The sequence below is a fragment of the Colletotrichum abscissum genome (genome assembly GCF_030869225.1).
Source record: "Colletotrichum abscissum strain IMI 504890 chromosome Unknown Scaffold_22.1, whole genome shotgun sequence".
Lineage (NCBI taxonomy): Eukaryota > Fungi > Ascomycota > Sordariomycetes > Glomerellales > Glomerellaceae > Colletotrichum > Colletotrichum abscissum.
The window spans coordinates 466,160-482,275 of NW_026850121.1; the positions used below are offsets into that span (position 1 = coordinate 466,160).

Consider the following 16,116-nt stretch of genomic DNA (forward strand, 5'->3'; position numbering starts at 1 on the left):
AGCATTGGCATCAGCTCACCATGCACGTCTGGTGATGTCAAGGTGAGGTTATGTGGTTGAGTGTGAGATCAAGATCACTGAGTCAAGCAAAAAGAAACGTACGATGGGGCTCAACCTTCAAGGTTGGCAAACGAACTCGTGGAAAATCGACGAATGCGGTCTGTCTCGTGAGGTTGAGGTTGGAACACCCGCTAGACGGCCTTTTCTCGTACCGAATATGCGGGACGCTTATCGTGCAAACGAAAGCCAAGCTACCCGATGGACCGATGTTCGCGATACGAGACAGTGGCCAATGGACGCGCAACGTGGAGGGGGGAAAGTGAGCGAAGCGTGAGCGAAGAGAGAGAAGAGGGAATGTCTCCGAGAGGCGCCCCAGTCAGCACCAAACATGCATTTTCTTGCATCTCGTGGACCCGTATCCCGTTTCTGAAAATAAGTCTGAATTTCATAGTGTCTTTACTTTTGGCTTTGAGCATGTGATTGATGATGGTATGATCTATCAAGACCATGACAATTTCTGTATGATTTCATAGTAGGCTTTATTTTAGTTTCTTGGATACTCTCTAAGTGGGGTTTCCTTTTCCCGCGAGGTCGATCTTTGACTTTCTCATGCCTCGACAGTTCACTCTCGATAAGATGACCTGGTAACTAGCAGAAGACTCATCAAGTCGCGTCTAGTGTAAGCCCGGTGCAGCCGTCTCACTCCGCCGCCCGACCACCCAAGAAACATCTTCTTGAAAGCCGAGAGGGTGAGGGTGAGGAGGGGGCAGCGGAACTCCGACCGACCCTTCCCATTCGTCCAAAAGAGAGGAAGAGGAATATCCTCAAGCACGTCAAGATACCCGACGAAAGATGCGGCATGGCCACACGGAAAGTGTGGTGGATGTGCTGCGTGCATCTGCATCTTCTGCGGTCGGTGTCCGTCGTCCAATCCCGAATAGGAAGTCTGCTAATCCCTGGTTCCTACAAGAAAAAAAGCAAGGGCTCCAATTTGTGGGAAACCCTAGGTTGCGCCCGTAAAAACGCCGCGTATCTATCTGACTTGTTGTTTGGGAGGATGGGGGCCCATATGTAAATGCCGATATGTGCATGTCGTCCTTTTTCAAGTCGACTGTCTGGCTTTGTATGATAGGTAGGGGTGTTGTGTTGGGTGGTGGTAGGGGGAGCAGGCAGGGCCTTTTCATCGTCGTCGTGTTAACGTTGAATGAACGCTTTGACGATGTTTTTTTTTGGGGGGCGCGCCTATTGTGTGTTGCGGAGTAGTCGTTATTGCGTGAGCTTGGGTTTTGCACCTGAGCTTTCTGATGGGAAATGATTCTTCTCTGCTCCTTCAACCGCTCATGACGACGACGTCGCCCTTGCAGACGCCGTATGAGCAGCAAATCTCAGGGCTGGCCTTGCCGTTGAGGATGTCATCTCGCTTCCACTATATATGAAAAAAGTCAGAATCTCTTAGTGATATTGCGGTGGGCACCGGAGGGGTTGGATGGAGGATGGAGACGACGAACATCGGGACAGGGAGACGGGCGAGCCTGGACGAAGGCGCCGAGAGAGGCGACGGCGAGAACCATGGAGAATACCGCGGGAAACTGCATTTTTTCCGTTCGAATGTAATAGACAGGAAGAGCTGTCCGAGTTGGTGTTTGTTTGTTGTGGATGTTTTGTCGGTGACTTTTGACTTTGGCCGAGATATCTGATGAAATTGGGAACCCAGATCGTCGCTTTGTTGAAGGCAGCGATAGAGGTTGAAAAGGTAGCAAAGGGGACACAGGGAGGAAACAAGTGAGGGACGAGTAAAGAGGGCGGGAAAGCGGAAAAGAGGCCAAGAGACTTCTTTATGAAGCTCAGTTACAAACCAGGTATCTCACGGAATGCAGTGGGGTCGAGTCCTGGGTGATGACAGGGCGGGAGGAATGCTGTTTAATATGGACAAACAAAACAAGACGTACTTTCGCACACGAGCATTCTGCTCCCATCAGAAGCCCAAGGGTGACGGCGTTAGTCCGCGCCACGCCTTGCAGCTTCTTGCTCCGGCCGTTAGTCAATGCCCATCTCCCGCCCGTCGCAGTCATCTGGAAGCCCAGGGGTGCTTTGGGGGGGTGGTTTACGGGGGCCGGCCGATTCTGGAAAGCAATGATAGATGGAAGGGAGAGATACAGACGACACGTGCCTGGCAATTCCCCTCGAATCACGATCCATCATCTGGGCGAGAATCATGTGCATCACTAAGACACGGCAGCTTGAAATTTGACAGTCGGATACACGATGCCTCGTGTCATCGGTCTTGTAGCAGCCGTGGTAACCTTTGCCTTTCATTCTAGCGGAGGAGGAGATGGCAGGTGTTCCGTTCTACAGAGGAGAAATTGACCGGGGGTGAACTGCCAAGTGTACAAACGAAATCGAGTCTGATGGATCAAGATCTACTAGGCCAGGGCCATTGCCGGGGGACGTAGGGCGCGAACAGAAAGAGGAGGGGTTGTACCTTGCGGATGATGGTCTACTGGACCGGCGACATTCAATCGCTCTGGCCGAGACCTTGTGAAGGGAAGCAAACGCTACTGGCAATGTTGTCACGAACGAGTTCTACAAAGTGGCTAGTGGTCGGCAGGGACCGAGAATGCTGGGAATCTGGGAAACATTGTCTGTGCCATTAGCTCGAGCTGAGGGCGCGGGACTAGGACAGGGGAGGTTTGGCGCTGTTGTGGTGGGGAGCTGAGGCATACGAAGATTCTGACGAAGAAACTGAGGCGCGGGAGTTACAGCCGGCGAGCTCGGGGAGGCGACATGTGGGACAAGAATAGAAACTGTGGCTGAGAGGCACCAAGACGCAGGTAAAGGTTGATGACCGACTCAAGCATCTGGTACGATTGTAGAGTGCAAACAAACGGCCGTTACCGTCGAAGGTGCCCAGCCTTACTGCAGCCAAAAAGCAAATGGTTGAAAAATGTCGTCCATGCTTTTTCCTGGTGTGTTGATCGCGTCGGACATTAGACGAGAATAAACAAGGTTCGCCATGGCTTGCTGCTGAGACCTCTGATGAGATTGCATTCTGGTAATTCAAACTCTGAGCGGGATCGTGGGGTTTGGTGGGCAGCAACGCAGCGTGGCTCTCCCTCGTGTTCACGATGCAATCTTGGTCCAACCGCCGTTTAAATCACGCAGTGGCTGACGGGAGGCCGCTGAATCTTCTTTGTCAAACGTTGTTGTCGAGATTTTTGGCGTGCGTTCGATTCTCGAGTCCATGCAACGAACGACCCGACCGCAAACAGTGGGGGCCCAGCGCTGTGAGCGTCAGGACGACGAAAGATGCCCCCAACAGCTTTCCTTGGCAGTTATCCGTGTCGGTGGGAAGAGGTTTAGCGGCAGAAGCTTGGACGACGTTGTTGGAAAGGTCTGAATCCCACAAGAGGTCTGAAGGGAGCGCCCGAATGGTGTTATCGGACGATAGAGTGAAGTCTCACTCCCCTGCATCCCCATGGTTTCAGGACGACGAAATTGTAGGACAGCCCGTCGTAGTAGGCATCTGTAGCCTCGACTTGGTCTTTTCCAAACTTGTGTGCTCAGAAGTGTTGCTTCTGCTGCCAGCAAGGAGCCTTGACGGCTGCCGGGATCCGCTGCACCAGTGTCAACGGTCGGTGACCACGCCGTGTTCCATGTATCCGCACGAATACCAACCAGAGCCAGGCATGTCCGTCTGTGGTTGGGTTGCTTGGTTAGTGTCACTTCACGTCGTGCCGTTTGCAGGATGGGAGTTGTGTGTACTGCGTAACATTCGAGGCCGATGTGTTCAACGAGGTAACGACTTGAATACAAGGTGCCAGTGGTTCATCCGACGCTACATGACCCAAATCCTCGCGCTGTCGATTGTTTATTGTCCTGGGGTCGAAACGCGTGCCGAGCGTCAGCTATTCTCGTGTTGGTAGTCAGGATACGGAATAGTTGCGTAGAGAATTCGTCAAATGCCTTCTCCAGAAGGCGGCGTAATCGCACCAATGCAAGCTCGAAAGGGGCTGAAGACCATCGAGGTACAATCCACGCCATGGCTGGCATCGAGACAATCTGAGCCGGGAATGATCAAGATGTTGCGAGACTCCCAAAGCCTCTCAAGCATGGCGCTGAAGCAGCCCGTTCAAAACCTGGGGTCTGGTGGAATGTAAAGAGATCAGTTGACAGACGGGCGTTCTCTCATGTCTATGAATACGGGCCGGGCCACAACTCTGCCAGCACCTGCTTTGCTGCGAACGGAATCATCGTTCTTCGGGTGAGGTTAGCGGACCGAATGGCTCATTATGTCGGAATGTTGAACATGAGGGCGTTGAGACTGAGAACAGAAATGTTATGTTCTTGGAAGGGATGTTATTTATCTTGGATTCTGGAAGGACCGATGCTGGCTGTGCACCGCCACAAGATATGTGGCTAGTGCCACATTGCCAAGCCACGCCTTCCCTTTGCAAAAAGACAAGCTTTGTGGGCACGAACCCTGGGCCGGGAAGTTGTGGGCGGCCCTTCCCTTTTTCGCGATGCATCTCACCAGTCACCGCTCACAAGTCATAACTTGCTGTCACTGCCAGTGGTCACGACTCGCTACGCCATACGGAGTACTATGCATGGGTACCTATCATGCCGGCTATTGATGTTTCGGTCTCTTCCTACGGATACTTCCTGCTGCCCTCAAGTGTCGATCGAAAGCAAGTACGATAAGATCTGACGGGCACCTCCTATCTCCAGACTTCGGACCCGGGCGCTCGTCAACTCTGTCACTTGTGTCTCTCCCCCATCTGGAGACCCCAAACTTCATCTGTTGCGCTAGACTCTAGTCCGCATGGAAGCCATTCAAGATCATCATCAATCTCTCGTCTTCTCATGCTTTCGGCTCTGCGGCAGCTAGACTCGGCCCCATAGCGGACACACTGGTCTCCAACAACCAATTGCAGTCTTTCTAATCCCCTCAATCCTGGTCTATCTTATCGTCCAGATTCGTCGGCCAAGATAAGCCATCTTCAGCAACCCTCGACTCTTCGAATTTACTCACCGGGCCTCTCCTATTTTGCCTCCCATGTTGCAGGTTCACGGACTAACAGAAACCTGGGTCGCATACCTGGGTGGCCAATCCCTGCTTGCTATCAGCACGGATGGTACTTTGCAATGCGTCCACTCAAAGAAGTATGCCTCCTTTTTTGGATCGTGGGGTGATACCCTCTGCCAAAGAATCAGAGGGGAAAAAAAGACAAAAATTCAGAGTTGTCTTGGAGAAGCACGTCAAGCCCTGACCTACGGGCTATGGCCTCCGCAACTATCGCCTGACTGCCTCCATAGTGACCAACAAGTATCCAGAATCATTGCCCTTCGAAATTCGCCATTGGGCAGATCAGCCCGGAACACCCGAACTTTGCCTCCCAGTTCTTCTTCTAGCTTACTTCGAGAGCTCCAGTTCCCCTTGCCGAACCTATCCCAAACGGCTGTCAAGTGCCGGCCTACTTCCGGACCACACCAGTCCCGCCATCAAGGACGCGTCGGTGGGCCATCAAAGGCTCTTCAATGCCGCGGTTCTTATCTTGATCGCTCCATGTCCCCCACCTACACCAGTTTCGCGTCAGGACTTGGTGTGTGCTCTGCAAAAGCCCACGACTGAGGCTGTATCTAGACTCCAGAAATCTGGGTATTCCGCGGTCCGCCGTCTGTCGCGCCCTGATAAGGGTTCCTCCACTTTCCGCAATGAATATTACTACTCGGCTCGCCACTACATGTTCTGGCTGCTTCGTGGATCTCTCAGTCTCATCCCCTCATAATTCACCAGTGCTTTGAGCATCTGCTCGTCTCTGCCGGTTTCCCGCCCACGAACCTTTCCCCCGTCCACCATTCTCAGTCCATCTTCGGGGAAAGCAATGAGCTGTTGGTGAACTAGATCCAATATCATCACCAACCTCACGGGAATCACCACTGTCCAAAGATGGCTATATTCGAGACCAAGAGCGACATTTCGTCGACTGGCGGGGAAAAGAAGTCGGCAACCGATGTCGAGCGAGGCTTCTTGGGGGATGATCATGCCGTTCACCAGGCTGACTTCGCAACCGGAACCAGCACATACGCAAGACTGCAAAGGCTGGCGGGCAAGCTTGGTGTCGAGCAGAGAGGTATCGAGAGGGTCCCCGAAGACGAACGAATCAACGATGCCGTCGCCAACGTCGGAACGTTGGTAAGTCAAGCTTGATGGCTGCGCTCATTCCGCCAGGAAACCATCCTGACCCTTCTACAGTGGTGCTCTGCCAATATGGTAGTCTCATCCTTTGCCATTGGTGTTTTGGCTATTCCAGTCTTCAGTCTCGGATTTGTTGATACGGCTTTGACCATTGTCTTTATCAACTTTCTGGGAGTCTTACCGGTCTGCTTCTTCTCGACTTTCGGCCCCACATTCGGTTTGCGACAAATGGTCTTGTCCCGTTACTGGTTTGGCTTCTACGCTGTCAAGCTGAGTATGTGACTATCTGCCAAATCGCCTTGGCCTTACTGACTGGTTGAACTAGTTGCGGTCTTCAATATCCTTGCCTGTCTAGGTTGGTCGGCAGTGAACACCATCGTCGGTGCTCAACTCTTCCATGCGGTCAACAACAACATGCCTGGGTGGGCTGGTATCCTCGTTATTGCCATCTCGACTCTGATGATTTGCACCTTTGGTTACCGAATTGTCCACACTTACGAGCGATTCTCTTGGATCCCCTGCGCCATCATCTTCCTCATCGTTCTCGGCGTCTTTGCGCACTCGGGCAAGTTCAACAGCATGTTGCCCATGAGCACCGGCCCGTCAGAAGCGGGCTCTGTCCTTTCCTTCTCTGCCAGCGTTTACGGCTTCGCGACGGGCTGGACATCCTACGCGGCCGATTACACGTGCTACTACCCGGCGTCCACTTCCAGAATGAAGGTCTTCCTCGTCACCTTCTGCGGCCTCTTCTTCACCCTGTGCTTCACCGAGTTGCTGGGAGCCGCCGTCATGACTGCCAGCGTTACTGACCCCACGTTTTCCGACGCCTACGCCAACTCTGGAATCGGAGGTCTTTTGGCAGCCGTTCTGGTCACCAAGCTGGGTGGCTTTGGCCAGTTCTGCCTCGTCATCCTCGCCCTTTCGATCATCGCCAACAACTGCCCCAATATCTACTCGGTCTCGCTCTCTCTGCAGGTCCTGTCCAGAAAGACCGAGCGTATTCCCCGATTCATCTGGGTCTTTGTTGGCACTGGCATTTACATTGCCATCAGCATTCCGGGCTACGATCACTTCGAATCATGGCTCGAGAACTTCATGCTCATCATCGCTTACTGGCTCGCCATCTACGAGGGCGTCAGTCTCACTGATCACGTCGTTTTCCGTCGTGGCATCAGAGGGTACGACATCAGCGACTGGGACACGCCTTCGCGCCTACCCCCTGGATTCGCCGCCATCGTGGCTTTCTTGATGGGCGTCATGGGTGCCGTGCTCGGCATGTCACAAAGCTGGTTCACCGGTCCCATTGGCAAGCTTGCCGGCGGAAGCTTTGGCGGTGATATTGGCTTTGAATTAGCCTTCTCTTTTGCAGCAGTCTCCTACGTGGTGCTGCGCACAGTCGAGAAGAAGTTTTTCAAGAGATAGTCAGCTGAGCGCACAGCGAGCTGGCTGAGTGAATATGTGTATGATATCGAGCTGTGGGTTGTATATACCTGAAGTGTAGGCGTATATGGTGTTGGGAGGCGTCCGAAGGACTTTGAGTTGCGATTTTGTTTGAAGAATAGCCCCATTTTACCTGGGATTTGCAAGGGCAATTTGATTGTTGGTCTTTGAAAGTGAAAAGGCTTGCTATCAAATTGGAATTAAATCACCTACAAACACGTTAATAAAAGTGTCGTTAAAGAGGATAGCATGCCAAGCAATTGCTTCATCTAGTTCCCGGAACTCTAAGTTTAGCTACATAATTGTGGATCAACCTCATCTGCAAACCCACGCGAGACTGAACTTTGGACGAGCATGTACTAGTGTTGGTTGGATTGATCAGAAATCAGATTTTTCTCACTGCGCACTCGAGTATGGTATCTACTAACCGAATTAGAGTGAGGGGGATGCAGGTCGTGTCAGAGCCATCAGTACCGCTACTATGCGGTCTTCTTCTGGATGGGTTCTCAAGCCAGTCGGCTGGTTTGCTCGTTTAAATCCCTCACTTCGAAGTCCGAGTTGTGAGACTTTAGGCTACCAAGCCCAGCTAGGCGAACTTTTTTTTGCAGCCTAGAAGAGACAAGAAGATATCAGATAGTGGTAATTTATCGAATATCTATCTTTCTCGTCCTACCTTGCGCAGAGCGGACAGATTGCTATATGTAAGAGGCAAGAGTGAAAGTTTCTCAAGTTATCCATCTCTTCAACATACTTAAGAGAAGAAAGCGGAAAGAAAAAGAGAAAAAATATGTCATCCGCCCCTTCGTCCTCACCAAGACACCAGGCGCGCGGATGACTCCGGGGAAGCTACGCGCACAACCAGTCAGCCAGCCGTACTGATACAGATTAGCTGATGTAGTTGCACACAAGGCCCCCAAGTTTAAGAGAACCAGAGAGTTGTGTGGTCTGAGTATGGACCTGAGCATGGATTGCACTGGCTTTGGATATGAACATTGATGGTGTTGAGCCCTTGAAGGACGAAAGGTTGAGTATCTGCCATGTAGCCGGACGGAGTCGTGTAACCATGGCACCGTCTCTTCGGCATAGTGCCATGGAATTTGGATTTGAGGCTCGTTCCGCTCGTGATTCTATACGAAGATTGGAGAGGGGGACACATTCCTGTCGCCGCAGCCCGGTTGACAATGTTCGTTCAGCTCCAGTACCATGCGTCAAAGTCGAGATCCGTTTCGGCCCAGCTATCACCACAGTTCGAGCCGTCCCCTGGATACTCTCAGCTGGCTCAGAATAAGTTGAGGTTGTATGCTTTATTGCTGAGAAATCGTTGAAATCAAAGTCATTGGCATTTATTGATGGCAGTAGGATCCAATGCTCACTTGGCCCGAAGAGGGGACGATTTGGGAGTGTTGGGCGAGCCTCTGATGGCTCCTGGTGTTTTAGCAATAGGTCGAAGGATTTAGAACCGAACGTCAAGTCTAACAGCCACGAGGCGGTGAACAGTAAGAACTCTAGATAAGCGAGCCTCTGATCTACAAGTAAGTACTTTAGATATCAGGTCAAGCTGGCTCCACGCCATGTGTTCGTGGTTCAGGCACATTGTAGCACAGCACTTTAGAAGACCAATAATCTATGCAAGTACGTATATTCGGTGGATAATGCATCTGCCCTAGCAAGACGTTGTTATGTATCCCGTCCGCGGCATGAGATATGTATGCTTTTTACTCCTGAATACGCCTGAAAAAAATGTAGACCCGGGAAGATGCCGCCATCGCCCAAAACCAAGCTCCATATGACTTGAAGAGCCCTTCAACTACATGCCTTCTCTGAATGCAAAATGCGACCTCAATTACCTCCACACCATCCTAACTCATCCATCATAGCATGCTTTGTGACCGCAGAGTAGCGCTCAGTTGATGTTCGTCCGCGCTGCAGTCACCCCAATCGATGGGTCATGCTTCCTTTGATTGTCAAGACTCTTCGTCGGATGAACGGAATCGAGCTGGAAGTTTCCTTTGCCTAGAAGTGCGTTTGAGACCAACAATGTCGTCATCGTCGTCGTCGTCATCATCATCGGAGTCTGAACCAACGCCAGGCATCTTAAAGCTGGACTCGCTGTCATTCACCTCCAAAGGTCCAAAGACCCTTTTTTGCATCCGCTTCCTCCGGGATGATGGAGTGAGAGTGAGGGGTTCTTCATCCGAGTCCACGATAGCATCCGATTCGGTAGGCAAGCGACGCGCTCTTGACACAGATGTGCGGCCACCCCGAGATGCCCCACGAGCTGTGATCGAATTGCCCTCAGCCCTCCTTCGACCTCTAGACCGCGAAGGAGTCGCGTCGATCTCTGCCTCAGCTTCGTCCACGTCCATAGGATCCTCAACAGACTGACTGAGAGCAGACGTTGTAAACTTGCGGCCCCGTGCAGACCTCGAAGGCTGGCTCAAGTCAACCGAGATCGTGCCACCCTCTGCCTCAGGGTTCCGGGTGAGAAGCGGACTGGCGCGAATCTCATTTTCAACGTGCTCCACCTCTTGTGGCTTTTCCACGGCTGGGCTCGGCGGACGAGGATTCTTCGGCGGGCGTCCGCGCCTCTTTTTCGGAGGCGGCGTATCAACTGCTGATTTCTCGGGGTTTGCCGAAGTCTTTGCAGTTGTTTGAGAATTGCTAACACCGTGAGAACTATTGGGACGTGCCCGTCCACGCTTACGAGGGGTTGCTCGCTGGGAACCATCTGCTTCCGAGTCTGAGGGTATGATAGAACCCATTGATCTGACGCGTTGTATTCCGCTTCGGCGACGAGATACGGCTGGCCGCTTCCCCTTGGCTCGCCCTTCAGCATTCTCTTCTGATTCCAAGGACGGATGAAAGTCCTCGTCCTCATCATCGCTCTTCGCGACGCGCTTGCGCTTCCGGCTTGCACTCGGTGCCGTTTCAACGTCGGCTAAAGCTTCGTAATCGTCTATCGTCACCTGTGGCGCCTCTTTCCGAGCTCCGGTGCGAACGCTCTTCGCGATTTTCGCCGTGGCGAGTTTCTGGGCAGCTGATTTCTGCGTGCCATTGACTGTCTTTCGGCGTCCGCCTCGACCACGTTTGACCGGTATTACTCCTTCTTCTGGTCCAGACTCTGCGTCTCCTTCAATGTCAGCCTTCTCCTTGATCATCTTCTTAGTAAGATTAGGGAAGTTTTCGCCGTAGTTGAAGAAAAGCTCCTCTCCAGCCTTGATGTTGCGAGTTGCCGAAAATCGGATACGGTATTCGCCATTTACGTAGAGAATGCCGGGCTGAACGTTAGCATTTTCTACGGCATGGTTGATGTAGCGACTGAGATTGCCGTAGATAGCAGCGTCGACCCAGATGCCTTCGTAATCTAAGAGACTGAACACATATGATGTGCTCTTCTCTACAGAGAAAGCCTCGCCGCGGCGTGCCTCTCTTCTGACTCCTTCATCTGCCACGATGAGCTCGCCCGTGTACTCAATCACGAATTCGTCCTGTGCGATGTCTTCTGCAGTGAAGAGACCGTAGCCACAGCCTTCCAACTGACTCTTGCCAAGGACGACTGCTTTGCTGACACCTCGTTGGATGGCAGTATTCTGGCAACCGGTCTGGAAGAGCGCATCGTCGTGCCGGTTTTCAGGATCGGCTCGCTCAACAGCACCGCAGCTTCCGCAAAGGTCGGGATCACACTCGCGATTTAACTGTACGCAAATACAAGGACGGCCCTCCTTCTGTTTTTGCAAACACGTTTTGCCGCTGCCATGGCAGCCGCAACCCGTAAATTTCCAAGCGCAACACTCCTCCGTGCAACGACAAAAGCGCTCACACAAAATGTCGTTCAGCGCACATGGGCAGTCGTTTTCTTTCGAGCAAGGGCCTTCGTGATGGCATGGATCGTTGGATGGCCGGACCTTGGTATCATGAGAGTTGGTCTCTGCCTGCCAGTCGCCCAAGAGCATCTTTCTCTTGCGATCGTACCAAGGAAAGCTTTTGACCCTCGGCTGATCAATCGTTTCAATGGGCGGAAGCCTGATGTCCAGAGATTGCAGATGGCGATGTACGTCCCGGCAATCTCTATTGAGAATCTCAGCAGTAGCGCATTGAGCCTTGACTCGGACCTTGTTATGATCCAAGATCGTGAACAAGCTGCGTAGTAACAGAGTCTCATCTTTGGTCCATGGCTTCCCCTGCGCTTCAGCGCCGCCGGTACCATAGATCTGGAAGCACTGTCTTTCGCACGGCGGGGGAGGCTCCAGCGGCTCTACCGGATCACTAGAGGATACCGTGCGATTTGCTGAGAACATTCGCCCGTACATGCCGATGCAATCCATAGAAAAATTGCGCTTGTGGTTCTCAATGCTGTAGTCTCCATGCTCGCATGAATTGCTGTAGCAGATGAGACAGCCCATAACCGTGTGGGTTTCGATCCATTGCTCCAAAGAGTCTACCTTTTCGCTGTCATCTTGCCCGCCCTTTGCTGTCTTCTTCGATTCGACAATCTCATCGACGGACTTGTCAAGCTTCAGAACGTCACGAAGGAGGATTTCCTTTCCTTTAGGAGCGTCATGGTAAAAGACTTGATCAAATGCCTCCGTGAACACCCTCGCAGCTTTCAAAGCCCTTGGCGTAGTTGCGGCCATATTGTCGTCGCTGTGCAGGTTGACCAGACTCGTCTTTTGCTGTGGCGTGATTGCATCATCGGAATTTGAACTTGCCATGTGGCGAATCAGGGTAGTTCGATTACAGTTGTCGATAGCGATCTTTCTGAGCCAGGAGTCCAAGAATAGTGATAGCGTCGCAGTCCTTTCCTTTTTGATCGTCCGGGCGACCCGCTGGTCACGGCTGCCGAGAGTCTCGAATCCACAGCTTTTGTCCATTCTCTCCAGCTCGCCAAGCCAGAGATTGTAATCTCGCTCCTCGTCAGGGTCGAGGTCTCGAATGACGGGCACGAACTTTAGCATCGAATTGGGGGACAAGACATTCTTGATGATTTCCGTATGATGGAAACGATACCTGGGCACGGCAGGCTTGTCGGACTTGACGCACACTGGGAGGTAGTGCGTAGCTCTGAGAGTGTCCACCTTTCTCCCACGGAAATGTTGCTTTAGAGAGGTTAGTCACGTGCATGTTTTGAAAGCAGTGAAGTCTTCAGGATGCCCCAAAACAACGATTTTGACTCACTTTGGCCCGGATTGTCATGGTGGTGCCCGTTTTCTCAGCATCAGCCGGGGCCAGTTTGACATCAGCAAAGTAATCTATGCCGGTCTTGACGCGCGTCTCGACAGGTTTGGTAGACCTGAGAGCGTAGAGGCACAGTTGCGAATGTACATTGCTGATATCGGCTGAGTAACCCCGCAGCGAGGTAATGATTTGCCGGACATCAGAAATGTCCTTTTTCGGGGTCTGCTTCTTGGAGATGGCGGCTTGCTTGGGAGACTGATGGCTTGAGGGTCGCGTAGATGACGGCGGCGTCACCTGTTGAGGCGTTTTCAACGACGCCTCAAGTCGCGGCGGTCGAGGCATCTCGCCGTTTAGGCCGTCCTCCAGGTCGATTGATGAGACCGAAGGTTGAACGGATACTGGCGGTGGCGAAGGATCCAGAACTGAGGCGGCATTGCTGGAAGCGGCGGTTGAGCCGCCGCTCGGGTCCGAAAGGCTATGCGCAAGGCCCAGAGGAAAACCCGGAGGGCCTTGACTCTCAACCTTGGTTCTGAGGGGTGGCGCACGATCGGCATCCAATTGGTGATGAATGGAGGATCGTGATACGGGACTTGAGTTGAGGGTTAGATCGATGATATCGATCTTTTTCCTGGACTCTTCTTGATCGCGAAACGGTGGCTCAGCCTGAGCGCGGTTCATGTAGTGGGTGGAGGCGGGATCGGTGTTGAGTGGGAGAAATCTGGCGTAGTCGATGTAGGGACCTTTTCGCGAAGGATGGTCCCGGTCGGACCCAGCGCGGAAGGGGGACATGTCGAAGGACACTTCAAGTGAGTAAGGCAGGGGCGCAAAGAAAGCGACGGTGGCGGCGCCTTCTTTCCCCGTCTCTGATGGCCTCTGCTACGTCCTCCTCACTTGCGTGCGCGAACACAGACAAAGACACGGTCGCTCACCATGCCCTCTTTCCCGGTTGTCAGCGTAAGCAAAGCCTGTAAACATTGACTATGGAAATACCATGCTAGGCCGCCACAATAATGAGCCGCTGGTGAAGTTAAGTCAAATTATAAAAGTTGAGGGTTGATGGCGATGAAAAAAGGGAGTGGCGATCCACGAAGATCACGAAAGTGGACTTTGTGAGATGAGGTTGATGATGAGAGAAGATGAGATATTGTGAGACGCGTTGGTGAACTGCGAGGCTAAGCGCGTTCATGAAAGGAAAGAGTTGGAGGGAGAGATTGCAAGGCACTAGGCCGAAACTGGGGCGGGGAGCAGGGATTGCGCCTCGAGCTGTTCGCAATCCCGGCTCAGATATTGTCTGGCTCCTTCTTTTTCCGTGCGTTGCGACCTGTCGCAACAATCTCTAAAGACTTTGACTGTCGAGTAAGAGATGCCAATGGAGATTGTCTTTTCCCCCAATCTTTTTCTAAGAGACTCACTAAGTTTCAGTTCCTATTTGATGCGTTGCGGTAGAACATGCTATGTTTGTTACCACGTCTCAGGCAGGTAGGTACTTACCAAGCTGGATAACTAAGGGACTATAGGTAGTCTTCAACCGTCAAAGATACTTGAGTACCTCGGCAACTTGCCTAATCACACTACCTACCACGATACTAATCGGGTACGTCAGTTACCTGTTCCAACTGTTATATCTTTACTCCTTGAGCCAACTTGTTGAGTTTCGGGTTCAACACAGAGGGGAGCCGTGCATAGGACTCTAACGTCTGCGTGTCAGTTTCCGCCTTGTCTTGTAGAGAGAGGCAAAACGTTATTACCGCGCAGATAATAAGTACACTTCTACAACAGCCATGTCTCTACGAGGTACCGAAGGCAATGCACTTGACCAGCTTATTTCACACATAAGTAAGCACACAAAGACTAATTCCTGTAATTGTCGCAGGTCGACTCAATCAATTCAAGACAACTAGTGCAAACATTGCGAGAGTGCAAGTTGCATAGTTGAGACCTTGATAGGGTAAGTAGCCCGGACTTGCATTGCGGAGTTCAACACTCAAAGACGTCAACCCTGGCAAGCACGCGATTGACAGACAAATTTGATATCTTCTCTTCACGCAACTCTTCATTCATATCTATGGTTAAGTACACTGTACAGTTCAAATAACAATTTTCAAGTCGTCTCGACTTCCTCATAAGAAAATAGGAGAACTTGACATTCGAAGAGCGAAATCAATGAGAACCTTGGATGAAGAAATCGCCAATTGATGGATCTATTTCTTTTCTTATGCGTACCATTGGGCAACTCTCCGTTGTTGAAGCTCACGACGGCTGATTGTGATAAGTTAACCACATCATGGTATGCTGTTATTGGATCAGGTACGGGATTTTTGCTCCATGACTGAACCCAATGAGGTTGTTACTTTCATGACGACGCAAGAACGCAGCCTTTGAATTTTTTTTTTTTGGTAAGTGCAATGTCGATATCTCGTCGGTAGTGAATTGCGATCTCGTGCTTGCTACTTTAGATAAGATAGTATTTAGCAATGGATGGAAGGTACGGGAGACAACTGATGCTGAGTCATGCTACCAGCAATCATGGACAAAACTGAAGTGCCTTATCCATACCTAATGGAGGTATCGTAGTGTAAAAACCCCTGGCAACCGGATAGGATTAATCCGGCCATGATGCTGCTAAAGCAGATTAGGTGTGTTTGGAGATTGAAAGAACGGACCAACGGGAGAGGGCGGCGCTAAGGAATGGTTCGCGCAGTCAAAGAGGAATCGATGAAATCATCGCACATTACATGGCCAAGCACAGTCGGCCTAGCCTCCAAATACCTGGAGCAGGCCGTGCCGAAGCGGACGGCATGCGGCGCTAGCATCATAAACCTTGGACGATAATTTGATTTGATGTGTCCACTGGCAAGATGGAGAGTTTTGAGGGCGACTTGGTCCTATCTTGAGGAATGTCTTTGCTTATGATGTAAGGCAGTTTTTGTCCTTGAGTTCGACGGCCTTGAGGGTGGGCAAATGCGAACTTGCGTACTTACTTGGGCATTGGAGCAAGACTTTGGGCAGTGATGGGAATTGAGAGTTGGTGGTCCCTCATACCTTAACCGCACAAATGCCCAGATGGCAGTCAAAAGGTTAAAGAGCTAAGACGGACCAACCCATAATCCATCCCAGCCCACCTGCGTGCCGCTCAGTTCAATAGTTCAACCCCCGTCGGGACCTGCAGATGGCCTGGTAATGGGAACAGATAGGCATGGGTTGATGGGTCCTCTCTTGCAGCTTGCGTCGAAAGCTTGCTGTCTTCCTCATCCCAACTTCCCAAGTCGGTCCCCTAGAGCCCGGCCGTCCGTTTCATGAAC

At 51.7% G+C, this 16,116-nt stretch overlaps 4 protein-coding genes across 4 annotated transcripts; 2 read left to right on the forward strand and 2 right to left on the reverse strand.

Annotated features, from left to right (window-relative positions):
- Positions 1-1,330: 1,330 nt before the first annotated feature.
- On the reverse strand, positions 1,331-1,595 carry CABS01_09332 (uncharacterized protein; the record flags this gene model as incomplete). The annotated part of the gene is made up of 2 exons (XM_060542689.1): positions 1,331-1,426; positions 1,509-1,595. 2 exons carry the CDS (start codon positions 1,593-1,595, stop codon positions 1,331-1,333), a joined length of 183 nt encoding a protein of 60 aa, XP_060400416.1.
- A 1,530-nt stretch (positions 1,596-3,125) lies between these two features.
- CABS01_09333 (uncharacterized protein) lies at positions 3,126-3,923 on the forward strand (the record flags this gene model as incomplete). The annotated part of the gene is made up of 1 exon (XM_060542690.1): positions 3,126-3,923. One exon carries the CDS (start codon positions 3,126-3,128, stop codon positions 3,921-3,923), a length of 798 nt encoding a protein of 265 aa, XP_060400417.1.
- Positions 3,924-5,950: 2,027 nt separating this feature from the next.
- CABS01_09334 (NCS1 nucleoside transporter) lies at positions 5,951-7,621 on the forward strand (the record flags this gene model as incomplete). Its single annotated transcript, XM_060542691.1, has 3 exons — positions 5,951-6,196; positions 6,257-6,473; positions 6,525-7,621. 3 exons carry the CDS (start codon positions 5,951-5,953, stop codon positions 7,619-7,621), a joined length of 1,560 nt encoding a protein of 519 aa, XP_060400418.1.
- Positions 7,622-9,603: 1,982 nt separating this feature from the next.
- Positions 9,604-13,603, reverse strand: CABS01_09335 (SET domain-containing protein; the record flags this gene model as incomplete). Its single annotated transcript, XM_060542692.1, has 2 exons — positions 9,604-12,735; positions 12,815-13,603. The coding sequence occupies 2 exons, from the start codon at positions 13,601-13,603 to the stop codon at positions 9,604-9,606; spliced, it is 3,921 nt and encodes a 1,306-aa protein (XP_060400419.1).
- Between the last annotated feature and the right edge of the window lie 2,513 nt (positions 13,604-16,116).